This window comes from Podarcis pityusensis (genome assembly GCF_964106645.2).
Source record: "Podarcis pityusensis genome assembly, chromosome: 5".
NCBI lineage: Eukaryota > Metazoa > Chordata > Lepidosauria > Squamata > Lacertidae > Podarcis > Podarcis pityusensis.
In genome coordinates this window covers 83,545,234-83,562,057 of record NC_138032.1, presented here as the reverse complement: position 1 = coordinate 83,562,057, position 16,824 = coordinate 83,545,234, and the positions used below count along the sequence as shown (strand labels likewise).

Here is a 16,824-nt window from a genome sequence, read left to right as displayed (position 1 = left end):
TTACCCAGCCAACTTCTGTTTAAATACACTGAAACGAACACTGGAGGGACTGTGAAGAAATCTACCACCGAGTTTACTTCCAGCCAGAACCATAGCTTGTCGTTGGCTGCTATGAACTGGGGAGGGAAATGAAGAGGATAAGGATACTGGTTGTTGTGGGGTGGGGGGGGATTCCTTATGAAAGATACAACAGATTTTCTGTTTGTCCCTTGGAAATAATTAAGGCATCGTTTCGTGACCTCTAATTAAAATACACCTGCTTATTCGTTTTAATTCATTAATTAATTGACTAATTCATTTAAAAAACGTTTTAAACCTGTTTTTTAAGGGTGCACTCTTCCCACCCAAAGAACCCTTTGTAAAATACATTTTCATGTAAAATATATGAAGATACAATTGCAAACACGCACACAAAAACCCCAGCAGCGAAAGGTCACCCCCCTCCCCAAACTATGTAAACCACTTGGGAGATTTCAACAATAAATCAGAATGCGGATTTTACAAAGAAATGTGTCTTGAATAAATGAGTTTTTATTTAACAGCTAGCAGTGATGAGACAACACTTATCTCTCTGGAGATGGGGTTCCAAAGGTGTGGGGGGGCCATGACTGAGCAGGCCCTGTCCCTTGTCACCACCAGCCTGACAACTTTTCCTGGTGGGCTAGTGATACTTGAGATCACTTCAACCTTGTGTACATGGTCCTACAAGCAAATCTATTTCAGCATTTAAAAAAAACAAGGCAAAGGGACCACTGAAAACCTTCTCTATGGACAGTCTGCAAGTGTTGGAGTTTGTAGGAGCTGATATGAGGGGATAAAAGACTGAGAAGCTTCTAGAGCATTATTTGTGCCACAGAGTTAAAGCAGTTAAATAATAATTTCCTCTAAGGGAGCAGTGGTTAACGTGAAGAAGGAGAATATTAAAGATCTCTTAATATTCCCAGGACCAGCTCCACCCCTCAAACTACAATTCCCAATACAGTATATATTCTTTCTGGGAGTTTTTCAGGTGGGGGAGGGGGAAAGGCCACAGCAGCTGAAAAGGGTGGTCCATACATTGGCAACCTCACCATTAGACTAATATAATGTGCAGAAACTGCAAATGAGCATAAAATTAAGTTCACCCAGCTTTACACATCTTGCATCACAAGCGTTGAAAGGTCTGCACTGGAGGCCTAATAGCTAATGAGTCAAGTTGAAGGCTTTGTGACTGACGTTTAAAGCCCTAAGCAATCTAGGAACAGGAAATCTAGCAGTCCGCCTTCCCCTACACAGACCAAGCCAATCTTTCCACCTTTGTTGGTGGTTCTCTGGTTTGGTGACAATGTGGCAGTGGACTGTCCCAGTGATAAGTCCATCCTCTGGAATGTTCTTTCTCAGATAAGGTTTGAGACAAAGACATTAGCAACCTTTCAACACCTCCTAAAATGTTTACCCAAGCTTTCCTGGATGCCTGACTCCTGATTTCTTTTGTTCTCCACACTGCTCAGATTTATTTGGGATATAATCGTTTTATCTCATTTTTAATCTATTTCCCCCCAGGAAATTTTATTGAATGTTGTTGTGTTTCTGTTTTCATACTGTAAACCACTGAATTCATTATTATTATTATTATTATTATTATTATTATTATTATTAAGCAGGGTAAAAAGATTATAAAACAAACAAACAAACAGATATATAGAATTGTAGTAAATCAGGGTTGCCTCAGGCATCCAGCAGTACAAAGGTAAAGGAAGGACCAGAAGGCAGAACTGCCACAGACTAGTCTGACTGGGGTTTAGGGAAGGATAAAGGCTATACTGAGGTAACAGGATCTGCTTCTGGGGCCCCATGCAACTGTATGATCTGTTGTCTGTGGCAAGGGGCTCACCCTCACCCTGACTATTGGGTGGACTGGTCCTGTCTGGTGCCTTTAAACACCCAGCCCTCTATGCTTGGGTTGAAAGTGAAAACTGGTTTGGATTTTTGGTCCAATGCAAACAAACAAAAAATCACCCTTTGGGGGTACTACTTAAATCGCCTTCTCACATTTTACTCCAATTCAGTGCTCAGTTGAACATGGAAGCCTTTACGCTCCATTGGCTTGCAATTTTTAAATGTTTAAAAGCTAACAAAATAAAATGGTTAAAATTGCATTCTTCACATGAAATAAGACTTGAGCTGAGCACCAACTCTTTACTGCTCAGGACCACGGAACCTCAGAGGCCACCTCTCTTCATATGAGCCTACCCGGATCCTGTGATCGTCAGCTGAGGCCCTTCTTCGTGTGCCTCCTCCATGAGAGGTTTGGAGGGTGGCAACACGAAAATGGGCCTTTTCTGCAATGGCTCTCCACTTGTGGAATGTTCTACCCAGGGAGGCTCACTTCGCACCTTCATTATATACCTTTAAGCGCCAGGGACCAGGCCTTTGGCTGACTAACATCCTATATCCTTTTAAATGTATTTGTGGGAGGGGTAGGGGGTTATTGGTTTGCTTTGTTTTTTTCTTATTTTTATTATGTATTTTGGGGTTTTGTCTTGTTTTTGTGTGTGTGTGTGAATCGCCCTGAAATCTACAGATGCAGTGTGGTATAAAGATTTTAATGACAATGATAATAATAATATGCTTTGACAAATAACTGTTATAGCAAAATATTGGATTACTCCATTGCTTTCTAGGGGAAACCCAAAGGAATGGGTGGGGCAGGGTGTGTGGGTGGGGAAAATGTATCAAGAAATCAGGCAGCTCCCTATCCAGACAATGGGATTAATTAGTCTACTCTGTAGCAGGTGCCACCAACCCATAAAGGCTTTCAATGGTTCCCCTGCGGAGGTGCCCTGGACTCTGAGCTTTCATGGGGGGTGGGGGGGGGGAGTTTCCAGCCCACCTAGGAAGAAAGTTATGGGACAAAATGTGCAGGTACCTTCTAGATGTGAAGTGAGAACAAGTGTGGTGTGTCCCCCTGGTATATTTTTTCCTAGTACTAAAGAATGCTCCCTGTTGCTATTAGCTGATGCTGGAAAGCACTGGCGGAGGAAGAGGAGTGCAGGGGGAGTGCACCGCCCCCAGCAGCGTGATCCCCAGGGTGCCATTGTGGCTGCTCCCCTGCAGGCAGCGCGCCCCGCCCCAGGACACGCACCCTGCCCCTGGAACGTGCGCCAGCCCCGCCCCCCTGCTCTCCGCCACTGCTGGAAAGTGGAGACACAAAGGCTTGTTTCACTTTGTTGCAGGCTTAGGGCCTCCCAGGAAACCCAATGCGGGGGATAAGAGCTCTTAGGAATGTTAGTGCAGCGAGCCTCTCCATCCCATGCTGTGGTTGTAGATATGTGTAAACAAAACCATACTTCCCACTGTATCACCGCTGTATTCATTGACATTCATTCCAAGGAAACCAAACTTTGGAACCTCAGGAGCATCTCACTGCTCTGAGATTGTGGTGCGTGCAGCAAGCACCTTTGAGAAGTTTTTAATGTTCAATGTTTTATTTTGCTTTTACATGTGTTGGAAGCCGCCCAGAGCGGCTGGGACAATGCAGCCAGATGGGAAGGGTATAAGTTATCATTCTTATAAGCGACTGATGGTGGATGGAGTAACATCTGCCACAAACACAGTGTGTGTTTGTGAGAGAGAGAGAGAGAGAGAGAGAGAGAGAGAGCGCACTGCTGTTGCACAGTAAATCCATAAACCTCTTTATCATGGAGCAAAGGTTTATTGAAGCAATTCTTGTTCTCAACACGGCTAGAGAAAAGTCTTCCGATTCAAGGGCAGTAGCCTATTTTATTTTATTTTTAAAAACCTTTATGGATGTGGTAAAGTGGTACCTCGGTTTTCAAACATAATGCGTTTGGAAGACCGTTCGACTTCCGAAACATTCGAAAACCAAAGCATTTACTTCCAGAAGCATTTACTTACGGAAAACTCAATATGGAAGCTGTGTGGCACATTCAAATGAAAAGCTTTTGAAAACCGAAGCAGTTACTTATGCGTTTTCGCGTTCGGAAACCGAAATGTTCGACTTCCGAGACGTTCAAAAACCGAGGTACCACTGTATTTTAATTTGACAAACTTGGCTTCCCAAATATAAACCAAAAAAACCCCACCTACCACACATGAAAACCAATTTACTCAAAAGGTACTGGCAACTATGATGGCCTTTGTACACTTTTGCGCATCCATAGCAGTATGTTGCTGCTTGACACTTTTAGGCCGCTGGCTCCCCCCCCCCCCCCGGTTATCCCCACAAGTGCCTCTGGGGAAAAAACACTGTGGCACCTCGCCCTCCCCTCAAGTCAAGCAATATGGATATTTGCACTTACCCGCAAGCCGAAGTAGAGCAGGAAGAACACGTTGAAAGCCATGTCTATCTGTAACGTGAAATCTTTGTAGAAATTCTGGCAAGATTCTATTGGGCTATTTGAGAAAAGAAAAAAAGACCAGAGTAAACTAGAGGGAATGAAGTTTGCATATCAGAAGTATGGCAAAAGTAACGTCAGCTGGCCACTGTTATCATTTTGATTAGAGAATGGACAGGATTCAGTCATTATACACTGCTTCTGGCTCTTCCATTATTTCTAAAGCACACAGGCATTGAAAGAAATAATAATATTTGGAACATTGTTTTTGTATTGTCAGCCATTCTTACTGTTCACCTGTTACTTGCAACAGGTGAGCAGAAACATGCAGGCACTTTTAAGGAATGACAAGCAGGAAAATCTCTTAGGATTCCTCAATCCCACATTAACCCTTAAAGAACTGGCTTCTTTCTACCAGGTACGTAAAGCTATAACAGTTCAATCATCAAATTTGGGTTGCCAACTTTTTAGCAGGTCTTGTTCCTCTGCCTGTTACAGCAGGTGGCTCTACAGGCAACAGTAGGTGCCTATGCATGCGAAAAGCTTCATCTGCTAATTCCTGCAGATTCAACTGCTGTTAAAGGTACAAGAGCATGCCATCCCCCCCCCCATTAGCTGGCAACCCAAAATCTAGCAAACTTTATTTCATTATAAAAATGTTTTGTGTATTTTGGATGAAACAGCATCTTGTAAATCAGTAACACCAACAATTTCAGAAAGTTTTCTAAAAAGAGCCCCCACCAAATTAATGCCATCTTATATTACGCACTCCCCTTTCTGGTTAATGTAATATAAAGAGAGTTGCTTATGGATATTAGCAACTTGGGGGAGAGACTTGTTTGCTTCTTTACAAATACAGTACCATGAATCTAGTAGAAAGAAGAGCATAGCCCACTGTTAGAATTAATGCAGAACAACATAAATTAAAAGAGTAGAAGCAGGACTCTAAGGGTTAATTTTCACATGCAGATTTCAGATTCCCCTCTCTTTCTCAGGCAGCCTTGCAAAATCTAGTTTTGCTTTTTTTAAAAGGGGCACATCCAACTCTTTAGCATACTCTATACAAACTGGTACTGTGGTATGCTTCAATAAACCAGGTTGCAACAAATTGAAAAATATGCACGTGTGTGTGTGTGTGTGTGTGTGTGTGTGTTGTGATTTATTTGTGATGGTCCTATGAGATGGTTGGAAAGACTGCAGATCACAGTCCCCAGGTTAAGTAGCATGTCCCAAAATTTGTAACAAGTTACCATTCAGTCAGCATAACCATACAGAGGTCAGGAATGATGCTTAGAAGTTACTTAATTCTGGGAAGGAGATGTAAAAAATACACGCTTGAGGTAACGGGAAGGAAAATGACAATTAAGGAGAAATTCCATGACTCTTCTTTTTACAAATAAATCACTACATATATCATACCAGTTAGTATAGCGCTACATCTGCAGGTGCAAGGCTAAATTGCTAAACAAGCAAGGTTCTGTGCATTCTGAATGTTGTTGATCTAACTGAAGGCAGGGAAGGAAATTAGCTGGATTTTGAGGGTATTACACATGCAGCCAGGTTCCCATTTACTTGCAAACATCGCAGCTCAAACAAGTCCGATAACAGCATGCCCCTGCTTTATCCTCAGGCACGTTTATAGTTGCTAACATTTCCCTGAAGGGCAGTGACGCACAGTTCTAAGAAGACTTGGTAGCAACCAACGCCATATTCACAGTGTTTTGAAATACTACTTGCAAATGTTGCATCAAAAATATTAAACACGCAAGTCTTATAGAAACAGTGTCAATTGCAATAAATAAAGGACAAAACGGTATATTTGTGGTGTTCTTGGTAGTATCTCACATTGTCTTGGTAGCAAATCAACCAAAAATAAATCTTGCTTTAATACATTAGAGAAAAGTGAGGAAACCAGAACAAGGAAAAACTTGTGCTTTCAGTCCTGTTCTCTCCCCCCCACACACACACTTTTCCCGGAGTATGCAGAATGAGAGTCAGGCATCTCACCCACTTCCAGATCCTCCAAGTATCTGAAAACCATAGACCTGGCAAGGGATGAAATATGCAAGCTCCCACATTGTCATTGTAACAGAAACGGGAAAAGCAGAAGTGTGAGACATTAATGCATCTGCTTTGTAAGCTTCTTCTGAAGTCCACGAAGCAACCCTTCCAACAGAAGCTTCTCCAATGCAAAAACTAGTAAGGAGATGAGTTCTAGCTAGCCTCCTTTCAGATATGTGTGGGGAATTGTCAATTAAGATGATTCAGACATGTTTTCCCCTCCCCTCACTTGCAGTCTAAAGTGCCCCAGTACTGTAGTCCAATATTGTGCAGTCTAAAATGGTGTACTACTAGTAGTCCAAGATTGCCAGAGAGACTGGGTAGGGGCTTATTTTCACATACTGATTTCTTTCCAGACAATCATCATCACAGAAATCTGCAGTCAACCGAACCAAACAGACAACACATGAAAAAGCACAGTTGTATGGAACCATTCTGCAAAGGATTAGTTGCAGTGGAAGTAACTATTGTCAAGTTCCCAGACTATGGGCTGAATCCAGACTGAGAGTTAGGGTCCACTGAATTCAATGGGGTTTAGGCATAACTACCAGTCTGGATCCAGCCCTGTGTTTATGAAGCGATAGTCGAAATTATCACATGGCAAGAGTGGATAGTGAAATGGCTGCCATGCGCCATCACTCTCTCTTTTCCCGTCAGGAAATTACTTGGCAATGAGGGTGGAGTAATGAGCCTTCCATACATTTCCTCTAAAAAACCAAAAAAAAACTAGTTGTACATATTCACCATGGCAAGAGCTGAGTTGCAGCAAACCCCTGATGTGGGATTGCTGTTACACAAAGCTAAGCTGTGACACCACAAATACAATCATCGCATACCAAACACCTCTTAAACACAAGCTTAGCCTTTAAGATCCTGACAGCAGGTTGCTTCACCTCAGTACAGATATTGTAGAGTTGGAAAAGGTCGAGGGGATGTAGTGGCTCCCCCCATGAGAAAAGGTTACAGCACCTATAACTTCTTAAGTTTACAGAAAAGGCAGGTATGGTGTGACATGCCAGAAGTTTATAAAACTATGCATCCCTCTTCCATAGCACTAGACCTTGTGCACATCCAATAAAGATGAATGCTGGGAGATTTAGGGCAGTTAAAAGAAAATACTTATTTACACAGTGCATAGTCAAAAACTATGGAGCTCGCTCGCCCAGGAGGCAGTGGAGGCAACCAACTTGGATGGCTTTGAAAGAAGATTGGGCAAATTGATGCTCTATCAATGGCTACTAGCCATAATGTCTATGCTCTACCTCTACAGTTGGGGGAAGCGATGCTTCTGAATAGCAGTTGCTGGAAACCACAGGAGGGCAGTGCGCTCTTGTGCTCTCGTTCTGCTCCCTGGTTTCTCACAGGCAGCTGAGGACAGAATGCTGAATGAATAGCAGAATTTTAAAAATATGTATTTTTGTTTCGTTTTGTTCCACTTTAGGCCAATTCAGCTACATCAATCGATCACTTTTCCTTCTATCCCACCCCGCCCAACTCATAACATGAATAACCCAGAATAAGTTGTTTATTTATGCATCAACAGGGCTATTAAATGAACCACAGTATCCCAGACAAGATGCACAAAACAGAAGGCCCTATACAGCGGATTTTGGTAGTTTCTTCCTGCAGTCCTGCAAACTTGCTGGGAATTAATTAGCAGTGCACTGGGGAAGTCTTGAAAACCTCTGCAGCATTCCAATTAACAATTAGAAAGAGTGCTGACTGGGCGGGTTGTCATTAAAACTTAAATGAAACATGAAAATTGGGGCGACTGCAGAAGGTGGCATTGATAAACAGCAAATGCGAAAGAAGGAGAAGCTTCAATCACTGATATATCACCAGCACATTAATATATAATCAAGGGAAAGATTAACTGCAAATGGAAGCCCAAATGGTTTTGCCCGCATAGATGCCTGAAATTCAAAGACATATACATATATGCCCAGTTAACACCGTGGTATGAGATGCCACACAGGCCTAGCCAGATCCGACCCAAGTCACTGGGTTGTAGACAACTTAATATATATATATATTTAGAGTAAACCCATTGAAATGTATGAACACAACTAAATTTGGTCTACTAATTTCAGTGCATCAACCTTGAGTAAAATTCCTCAAGGTCTATGTTCCACTAGGAAGCTTTGTTATGAAAGCACCATGGGAAATAATAATGTTGTTGCACAATTTCTGTTCATTTCACTGCTGCATAGCGGGAGCTTGCCAGTGGATTGTTTCTATCAGAACAGTCTTAAAGCCCGTTGGCTCAGCAGTTAATGTTAATTGCTACAAACAGGCAAAGAACATACATGTTTGATCTATTTTACTTCTACGTGGGCTTCAAAGCCATATATTTTAACTGGAGGGCAGGTGTGGAGCAGGTGTTGGGAGAGCAGCTGTTCAGGCTAGGTGTTTTTTTAACTGATAAGAAATGCTTAGAAGACCATATTGACTGAATATGGATACTCTGAAGTTTTAACATGGTTACTACATAAGCACAAACCTGCAGTGCCTTAGATAAAGCATCCATAACTCCTTTGCCATATTTCGTCCAGAAATCTATGCTGGGGCACAGCCCTAGACTACAGCCCTTTTTTGGTGGTGGTGGGGAATAGTGCCATGAAATCACACAAGATCATGGTAATCAAAATGACTGCCATTCTCTCTCTCTCTAACCCACCCCCTGAAACTTTGGATGTCCCGGTTTCCCTAGGACACTTGTGGGGTTTGTGCTTTGACCTTGAAGAACAGTTAGCTAAGGTACTGGCTCTTCTGAATAGAATCCAGAAGGGACCTGCAACTAATTAGAAACACCAAATTTCCCCCTTGGTAGCCACTCTTGAGAACAAAGCATAACAGAAGCAGATTGGCTGCTTGCAGCTGCGCCCATGCCCTTGTAAGCAGCAATATCTGTGAAGAGCAACAAATCGAAGCACAGTAAAACAAGGTATGCCTGTATTATGGAGGTATGCTTTGTATTATTTTAGTAATACTATCGCTTAACATATGTGTCAGGGGTTCAGGGACAGAGGCACAGGGTAGGCAGGAGATGGAGAGCGATGGGGATGAATCCCAGGACAGCGAGGAAGAGGATGACAATGACTCAAGAGATTCCATGAGTCTTTCCAGCGAATCAGAGGATTCCCAGAAGGGGGCGCCGGTGGTCAAGGCCAGGGGAGCCCCAGGGGGGACGTGTCAGGAGCAGGGGGCCAGCGGGGGATCCCAAAGTGGCAGCTGGGCGTCAGGACCAGCCTCCCCGCCAGAGTGCAGCGAAGGGGGTGGAGGTTCCAGTGTATCAGGGGAAGCAGCTCCGGCAGCAGAGAAGGGAGGGAGGTCGGAGCAAGCCACCCTCCCGGAAGGGGAGGGGAGTAGTGAAGGGAGTAGTGTAACTGTCAAAAGGAAAGTTAGAGGTTGGGCGCGCGCGCCAAGTTCAAATGTGGAGGCGCGCGGAAGTATAGGGAGCCCGGAGGAGGAGCCAGGTCCCAAAGCCCGCAGGAGGGGGCAAGAGCAATCTGGGGATTCCGCGTCAGGGGAATCCAGGAGGGGCGAAACCCCAGCGGGCAGGAAGACCCTGCGGAAAAGGAAAGAGAGGAAGAGGTGGAGCAGCGCAAGCCTCTTAAACTGGTGCAGGGGAGGGACTGACTCAGAGGGGACTTCAACGGTCTAAGGGTAACAGACGTGGGGCTGCGCGCCTCGGATGTGAAGCAAACAATGAACTCCAATAAACACTTTTGTATATAAGAAGAAATTGGTGTTGGTCTTTTGTGAGCTGAGACTTGAGGCAGCCCTGACAATATGTTTGTCATGGTCTTTGGCTACAATAAATTTATGAGTAGCAGCAGCAGCAGAAACAGCAGTAGCAGCAGTTTTACAAGCAGTATACAACAATAACGATAGCATGAATATATAATAAACCTCCAACATGCTTTTCCTTTTTATCACCATTATATTCATAAACACTTCCTCCTCTCAGCTCCACATTAAAGAATCCAAAATCCAGTGATGTCCAAAACGTGCTACTTCTCCTTGCCTCACAACTGAGCCACCTCTGGGTTACCATAAAGCACCAATGCTGCAGCAAGCAAAGGCTTTAGCAGCTCAGCCAGCTGCTTGTGGCTGGAAAGCCAGACAGGATGTTTGTGACTGTTGCCATGGGAACAAAGGGGCAGTCCATTCTGTACTGAGCACCGGATGTTAGCTCAGTCTGTGTGTGTGTGTCATATGACCCGTACTGGATGTACTTGGGATGAGTTTTCTTTTTTGCTGTTGTTGAGTGCAGACATGTTTCTCTGTACTGATGTAAGAGGCAGAAATAAATGATGTAAATAGTTTTCTGTCTGCTTCTTTCCCCTCCCTGGGGACACCAAAGGGGAGAGAGGAAGAACGGTGTGTTCCTCTCATACATCTGAGAAGAATCGCCGGACCTCGCCTGCTTATCAGCAGAGGTTGGGAAACGCGGGGAGGTCGACAGGAATATCTGCCGGTGCCTACGCTTGTGGCACATTCCTCTGACCCAGGCAGAATTCCAACAGTGGTAGCCTTCGGATGGTTGCGATTCATCGAACATCTGCATGAGAGGCTGGTGGATTGTCCTCCTCTGCTCCAAGGAGGAAGAGAAGCGTCTGAGAACAGCCAGAGGCTCCACAGACAGCTGATGGAAAGAAGAGGTGTTTTCCAGAGCAACAAAGTTCAAGGTATGCTGCATTTTGGGCTAAAAGTGTGAACGCAGGAAGATTAATTCCCTGGTTCACGGAGCTGCGTTTCAAAGAAAACAAAAGCTCCGGAGGAAGAGGCCTGCAGCTTGGAAGCTCAGCCTGCATTCCACAAATTCTTGTGGTAGATAAGAAGTCCTATTGAAATGCATTGTTGCTAGGTAACGGTCCTGGAGAGTTACTGGCAAAGGGGCTGGACTCTGAGTGTAAGCCTGGGAAAGCGAAACAAAACCAGACAATGTTTTGGCTACAAGGTTTACGAGCTCTTGGAAGGGACTTTTCGATAGCAGCCTGAGTTTAGCTGCCAGGTGCAAAGAGCGTAAACAATTTGCAGTTTGCTGCGTGAGAAAGGAAAAAAACAACTGTTGGATTTTACAGTTTGTTTGAGAGTGTGGGCTGGAAAGCTGAAGAGGCTTGGCTTCAAGATGGATGCCAAGAAAGGAGCTTTGCCTTGCCCACCTCCCTTATCCAATGACAATTATTCATCTTGGTCTGTAAAGATGAAGGCCCTGCTGCAGAATCAGAGGCTTTTTGATGTAATTGAAAACCCCATCCCTGCAGCACCAACCAGAGGTTGGGAGTCACAGAATGTAAGGGCCAGGACTGCTATAATTCTGTGTGTCTCAGATGATCAGTTGGTGCATGTTCAGCATTTAGAAAATGCGAAAGAGGTTTGGGACACGCTGCGTACAACGCATCAGAGAGATGCTGGTTCTTCAGCGTTGCTGTATTTTGAGAAATTGACCAATCTGAGACTTGCGCCTGATGGAGATGTTCAAGCGCACCTGACAGAAATGAAGTTTCTGCGTCAACAGATGGTGGAACGCAATTTCCGTCTTCAGGAGGAAGTGTTTTGCTTCATGATGATAAACAGCCTTAGCCACACCTACAAGGTTGTTGCCAGTCAGCTTGGTTCCCTACCGGCCGCGCAGCTGACCGCGGAGAGAGTTTGTGCTGTGGTCCTGAATGAACACGACAGACTTGCTGCACTGGAAGAAAAAGACAGGGGGAGGGAAGAACAGAGTTCTAATTCCCCCACTGCTGATGCTACTGGAGAGCATGGTGTAGCATTGAGTGCTGTCCGATGCTACAATTGTGGACAGACTGGGCATCTACAGCGAAACTGTAAGAAGCCGCGCCAGTCAAGAGGAGCAAAGAGCAGCTCTACGAAGCCTCAGGTGTCAGGCAAAAGCCATACCAAGTGCCAGGTGAAACCTGCAAAGGCTATGATGGCGAAAGGAACCACGCCAGATGTTGGGAACTCGTTCATAATTGACACGGGCGCAACGGTTCACATGTGCCTGCACAGAGGACTGTTTTCGACGTTGAAGAAGCAAAGCTTCACTGTGAAACAGGCCAACGGTCAGGAGTTGGAAGCGACTGGAATTGGGACTGTGTATCTTGAGAGTCTGAACTTGACTATAAGCAATGTTTACCTGGTTCCAGAACTGAGATTTAATCTGCTGAGCGTGTCGCAGATTGCAAAGAAAGGACTGAAACTGTCCTATGATGCTAAAAGCTGCAAGATCTACAAAGATGGAGAACTGTTTCTTACTGCCAAAGAGAAAGATGGACTGTATTTGTTGATTTTTGATCAAAGTGATTACATGAAATGTAATTCTTCTGTTTCTAACGAAATCTCTCTTGCAGGTGTGACCAGTGCGAGCACCAGGAAGCTCACCAAGAAGGTCGACAGAGCATTTCAGCGGGTGTATGCTGATGTGATTGGTCCTCTAGAACCATCTAGAGGCAGTGCAAAGTATTACCTTTTGTGTGTGGATTGTTTCACTAATTATTCTTGGGTTTATATGATGGAGAAACCGCAAGAAACTTTAGAAAAGTTTCAGGAGTTTTGTGACAAGGTTAAAAGTATGCATGATGCTAACATTGATTGTCTTTTCACAGATGAGAAGCAAATTTTTCTGTTACAGAAGTTTCAGAAGTTCCTGGATGGAAAAGGGATAGACCACAAAGTGGCAGTCTCGCAAGAAGCGTGGAACAGGGGGGTCTGTGTAAAAGTGAACAAAGAATTGCAAAAGGGGATGAATGCGCAATTGCTGAGTTCACATTTGCCACATGAATATTGGGCCGAATCGCTAACGTCCTATCTTCATGTGTGGTTGAGAAAGGTCTCAAAAGACTTGGGAATTTCTCCTTTTGAGAAGCTGTTCAATAGAAAACCTTCTGTTGCCTATTTTAAGGTTTTCGGGTCTCATGTGAGAACAGAAGCTCCAGGTGGAGTAAAGAATGCCAGAGGCATTTTTGTGGGTTATGAAAAAGGTCTCTACAGAGTAATTTTGTCTGAATCTGGTCAGGTGATTCTCACAAAGTTCCTAGAGAGTGCTCCAAAGCAAGAGCGGGTAGTACAGACATTTCCCACAGGAAACGGTTCAGATGATGATGATGATGAGTTTGATCTTATTGAGTTCAGTAGTACTGATGATGACAGCGATAGCTCAGACAGCTCAGTTGTCACAGTCATTGAGAGGAAATCTCACATAATGACTAGACCCTCAGAAGAGGAGGATGAACCATTGATTAAGCTTAGTACTGGTTCTCCAGAGAGTTCAGAGGCTGAACCAGAAAGCAGAGAAGAGCAGCAACTTTTACGTAGGTCTGAGAGAGCAACGAAGGGTGTACCACCCAAGAGGTATTCAAAGGAGTTTGCTAACCTTGCATATGTTGCTATTGTAAACGACCAAGGACAGATTGAAGCTGTGTCTGAGTCAGAGACAAAGGCACAACAGAGAGTTGTTAACCGAGGTAATGCGAAGTCACACAACCAGAGAGGTACATTGGTTAAACCAGTGGCGGGTAGTTCCAAGGGTGGAACTGAAACAACAGGGGAATGTTATAAATATAACAACTGTTTGTTTTCTTCTCTGGATGACGCTTTGCTCGCAGCACACATTGCTACTTTAGGGGGAGTATGTTACCATAAAGCACCAATGCTGCAGCAAGCAAAGGCTTTAGCAGCTCAGCCAGCTGCTTGTGGCTGGAAAGCCAGACAGGATGTTTGTGACTGTTGCCATGGGAACAAAGGGGCAGTCCATTCTGTACTGAGCACCGGATGTTAGCTCAGTCTGTGTGTGTGTGTCATATGACCCGTACTGGATGTACTTGGGATGAGTTTTCTTTTTTGCTGTTGTTGAGTGCAGACATGTTTCTCTGTACTGATGTAAGAGGCAGAAATAAATGATGTAAATAGTTTTCTGTCTGCTTCTTTCCCCTCCCTGGGGACACCAAAGGGGAGAGAGGAAGAACGGTGTGTTCCTCTCATACATCTGAGAAGAATCGCCGGACCTCGCCTGCTTATCAGCAGAGGTTGGGAAACGCGGGGAGGTCGACAGGAATATCTGCCGGTGCCTACGCTTGTGGCACATTCCTCTGACCCAGGCAGAATTCCAACACCAACAAGTCCTCAATTCCTTGCCTCTGTTCTAATTCTATCATGCAAGAGAACTAGATTTGTTACTTTGCAAGTCAATGATGAATTTATGGATGTCTCCAAATCTGAGACACCCATCTAGCTGCCCAGTGAAAAGCAATGGCCAGTATAAACCTTGGCTATAGCTTGACCACAAGCCTAGATTTAGACAACATGTCTAGTTACGCCAAAGCATTTGTCAGTGGGGCTATGGGGGTAACAAACAAAACCCATGGAAGAGCAAAGTGACTGACTGCAAGTTTATCTCCTGAGCCCATTCATTTGCATGGTATGAGTAATGCAGTGTTCTGCTATTACTATTATGGTTTCTGCTACTTGCTTACCCAAAGCCATGCACTTAAGCCAACTGGTGCTTTTTAGCTTTTACACTGTTTTAGTTGTATCCTGGTTTTAATGTACGTTTGTAAGTTGTTTTCAGGGTTTTCTGTATAAAAATAGTTACAAATAAGTTCAAATAACAGCAATAACACTACTAATAGTAGTAATAATAATAATGATAACAGAACACAGATTACTGTCAATTGCCCCAACCCAATATTTCGGGACCCATGTCTGCAATGTAGGGAGTGAGAAGTGATTGATATTTCTTCCTTTTTTACCTCTATAAAGTACATGGATATATCTGTCTACAGAATTAAGAGGTGCGTGTGTGTAAGAGAGAGAGAGAGAGAGAGGTGAGGTGTAAGTCTGGGACTATTTTGAACAAATGTGGCTACAGCAGGATGAGTTCAGTAGTTACCTCTTGATCTCAATGATCCTGCTTAATTATAAATGCTGCCATTTTCCTTCCTCCTCCATCACTGAAGGGCCATGACAAAACCTATCACAATACTGTTTAGTTCAAAAAGGAACAATCCACAAGCCCTACCCAACAGACACACCACAATGAAATGTCTGGCTTTGAGTAGCAACTACAGTGGTATCTCGGTTTAAGAACTCCGCAAAACCAGAAGTAATTCAGTTTACGAACTCCGCAAAACCAGAAGTAGTGTCCCAGTTTGTGAACTTTACCTTGGTCTAAGAATGGAATCTGAACAGTGGAAGGACACTGGCGGCAGGAGGCCTCATTACAGAAAGCGCACCTCGATTTAAAAACGGTTTTGGTTTAAGGACAGGCTTCCAGAATGGATTAAGTTCATAAACCGAGGTACCACTGTACGCTCCCTTTGCCATAGAAAGTCATTTCAGTTTCCATGTGGCAAGGGAAGCTCACTTGGGCACACAGAACTAGCCGCATGATCCTTTGAACCTCAGCCTGAATCAACAGTTGGCAATACTGCAGGGTGTGCAACTTCTGACAAATCTCTAAAAATTGTAGAATGAATGGGTGCAATCCACTTGGTGCCCTTGCATGCCCAAAAGGGCTTTTGATCTGCCAGTGTGGTGTAGTGGTTAAGAGAAGTGGACTCGTAATCTGGTGAACCAGGTTCGATTCCCCGCTCCTCCACATGCAACTGCTAGTCACACTTCTCTCTGAAGTCTCTCAGCCTCACTCACAAACATAGAGTGTTTGTTGTGGGGGAGGAAGTGAAAAGGAGATTGTTAGCAGCTTTGAGACTCCTTAGGGTAGTAATAAAGTGGGATATCAAATCCAAACTCTTCTTCTTCACAAATGGATGAGGACATTTATGCAGATTCCCTCCTTCTCACACCACCTTCCACTTTGTCCCCGCCCCCCTCAGGAGCAGATTGACAAAAATATGTCTACTCTTCTCTTCCGATCTGCTTGATCAAAAGTCCTCCCAATGAGCACAACACCATCAATTGAAATCTACCCAATGTCTCAGAAGCTAGGTGATTGATTAGATATATAGAACACAAAGAGAGAGTGATTCATGTAGGTTGCACAAGATATATCTAATTCTGTAGAGAAGGTAAGTGACTAATGAGTCTCAACAATAAGGCTTGGTGACCTCTTATAGATTGAGTGCCAAAGGCTACGCCTGCCAAACTTGATTAATAATATTTTATATTTTCTTTTCTTGGTAGTCAGTTTATTATCAATACCAGACTAAATTTGGGGCTGACATGAAAAACTCAGTTATAACAAAACAAATATTGATTATAGACTTCTGTCTCATCTGCTGATTCAGAACAGTATATTGTTCTTGGGAGCAGAACAGTGATTTACTGTTTTCACCATGCAAGTGTGTGACGATCTATCAGCCTTCCACGGAAATGTAATTTTGTCATCTGCTACTGCATTTTGCGCTGAGGTCTTCAGTGGTGCAACAGTAAGACCAAAAGATGCACTTGTCAAATCTCTTAC

General features: G+C 43.9%; 1 protein-coding gene across 15 annotated transcripts in view; it reads right to left on the bottom strand.

Annotated features, from left to right (window-relative positions):
- KCNMA1 (potassium calcium-activated channel subfamily M alpha 1) overlaps positions 1-16,824 on the bottom strand; it is a 561,760-nt gene that overhangs the window by 241,186 nt on the left and 303,750 nt on the right. For all 15 annotated transcript variants that reach the window (XM_081007630.1, XM_081007632.1, XM_081007631.1 and 12 more), the window contains exons 4-5: positions 4,302-4,395; positions 5-116 (exon numbers count right to left, since the gene is read on the bottom strand). In XM_081007630.1, the coding sequence (XP_080863756.1) occupies positions 5-116; positions 4,302-4,395 (206 nt within the window). The remainder of the gene's footprint in view (positions 1-4; positions 117-4,301; positions 4,396-16,824) is intronic.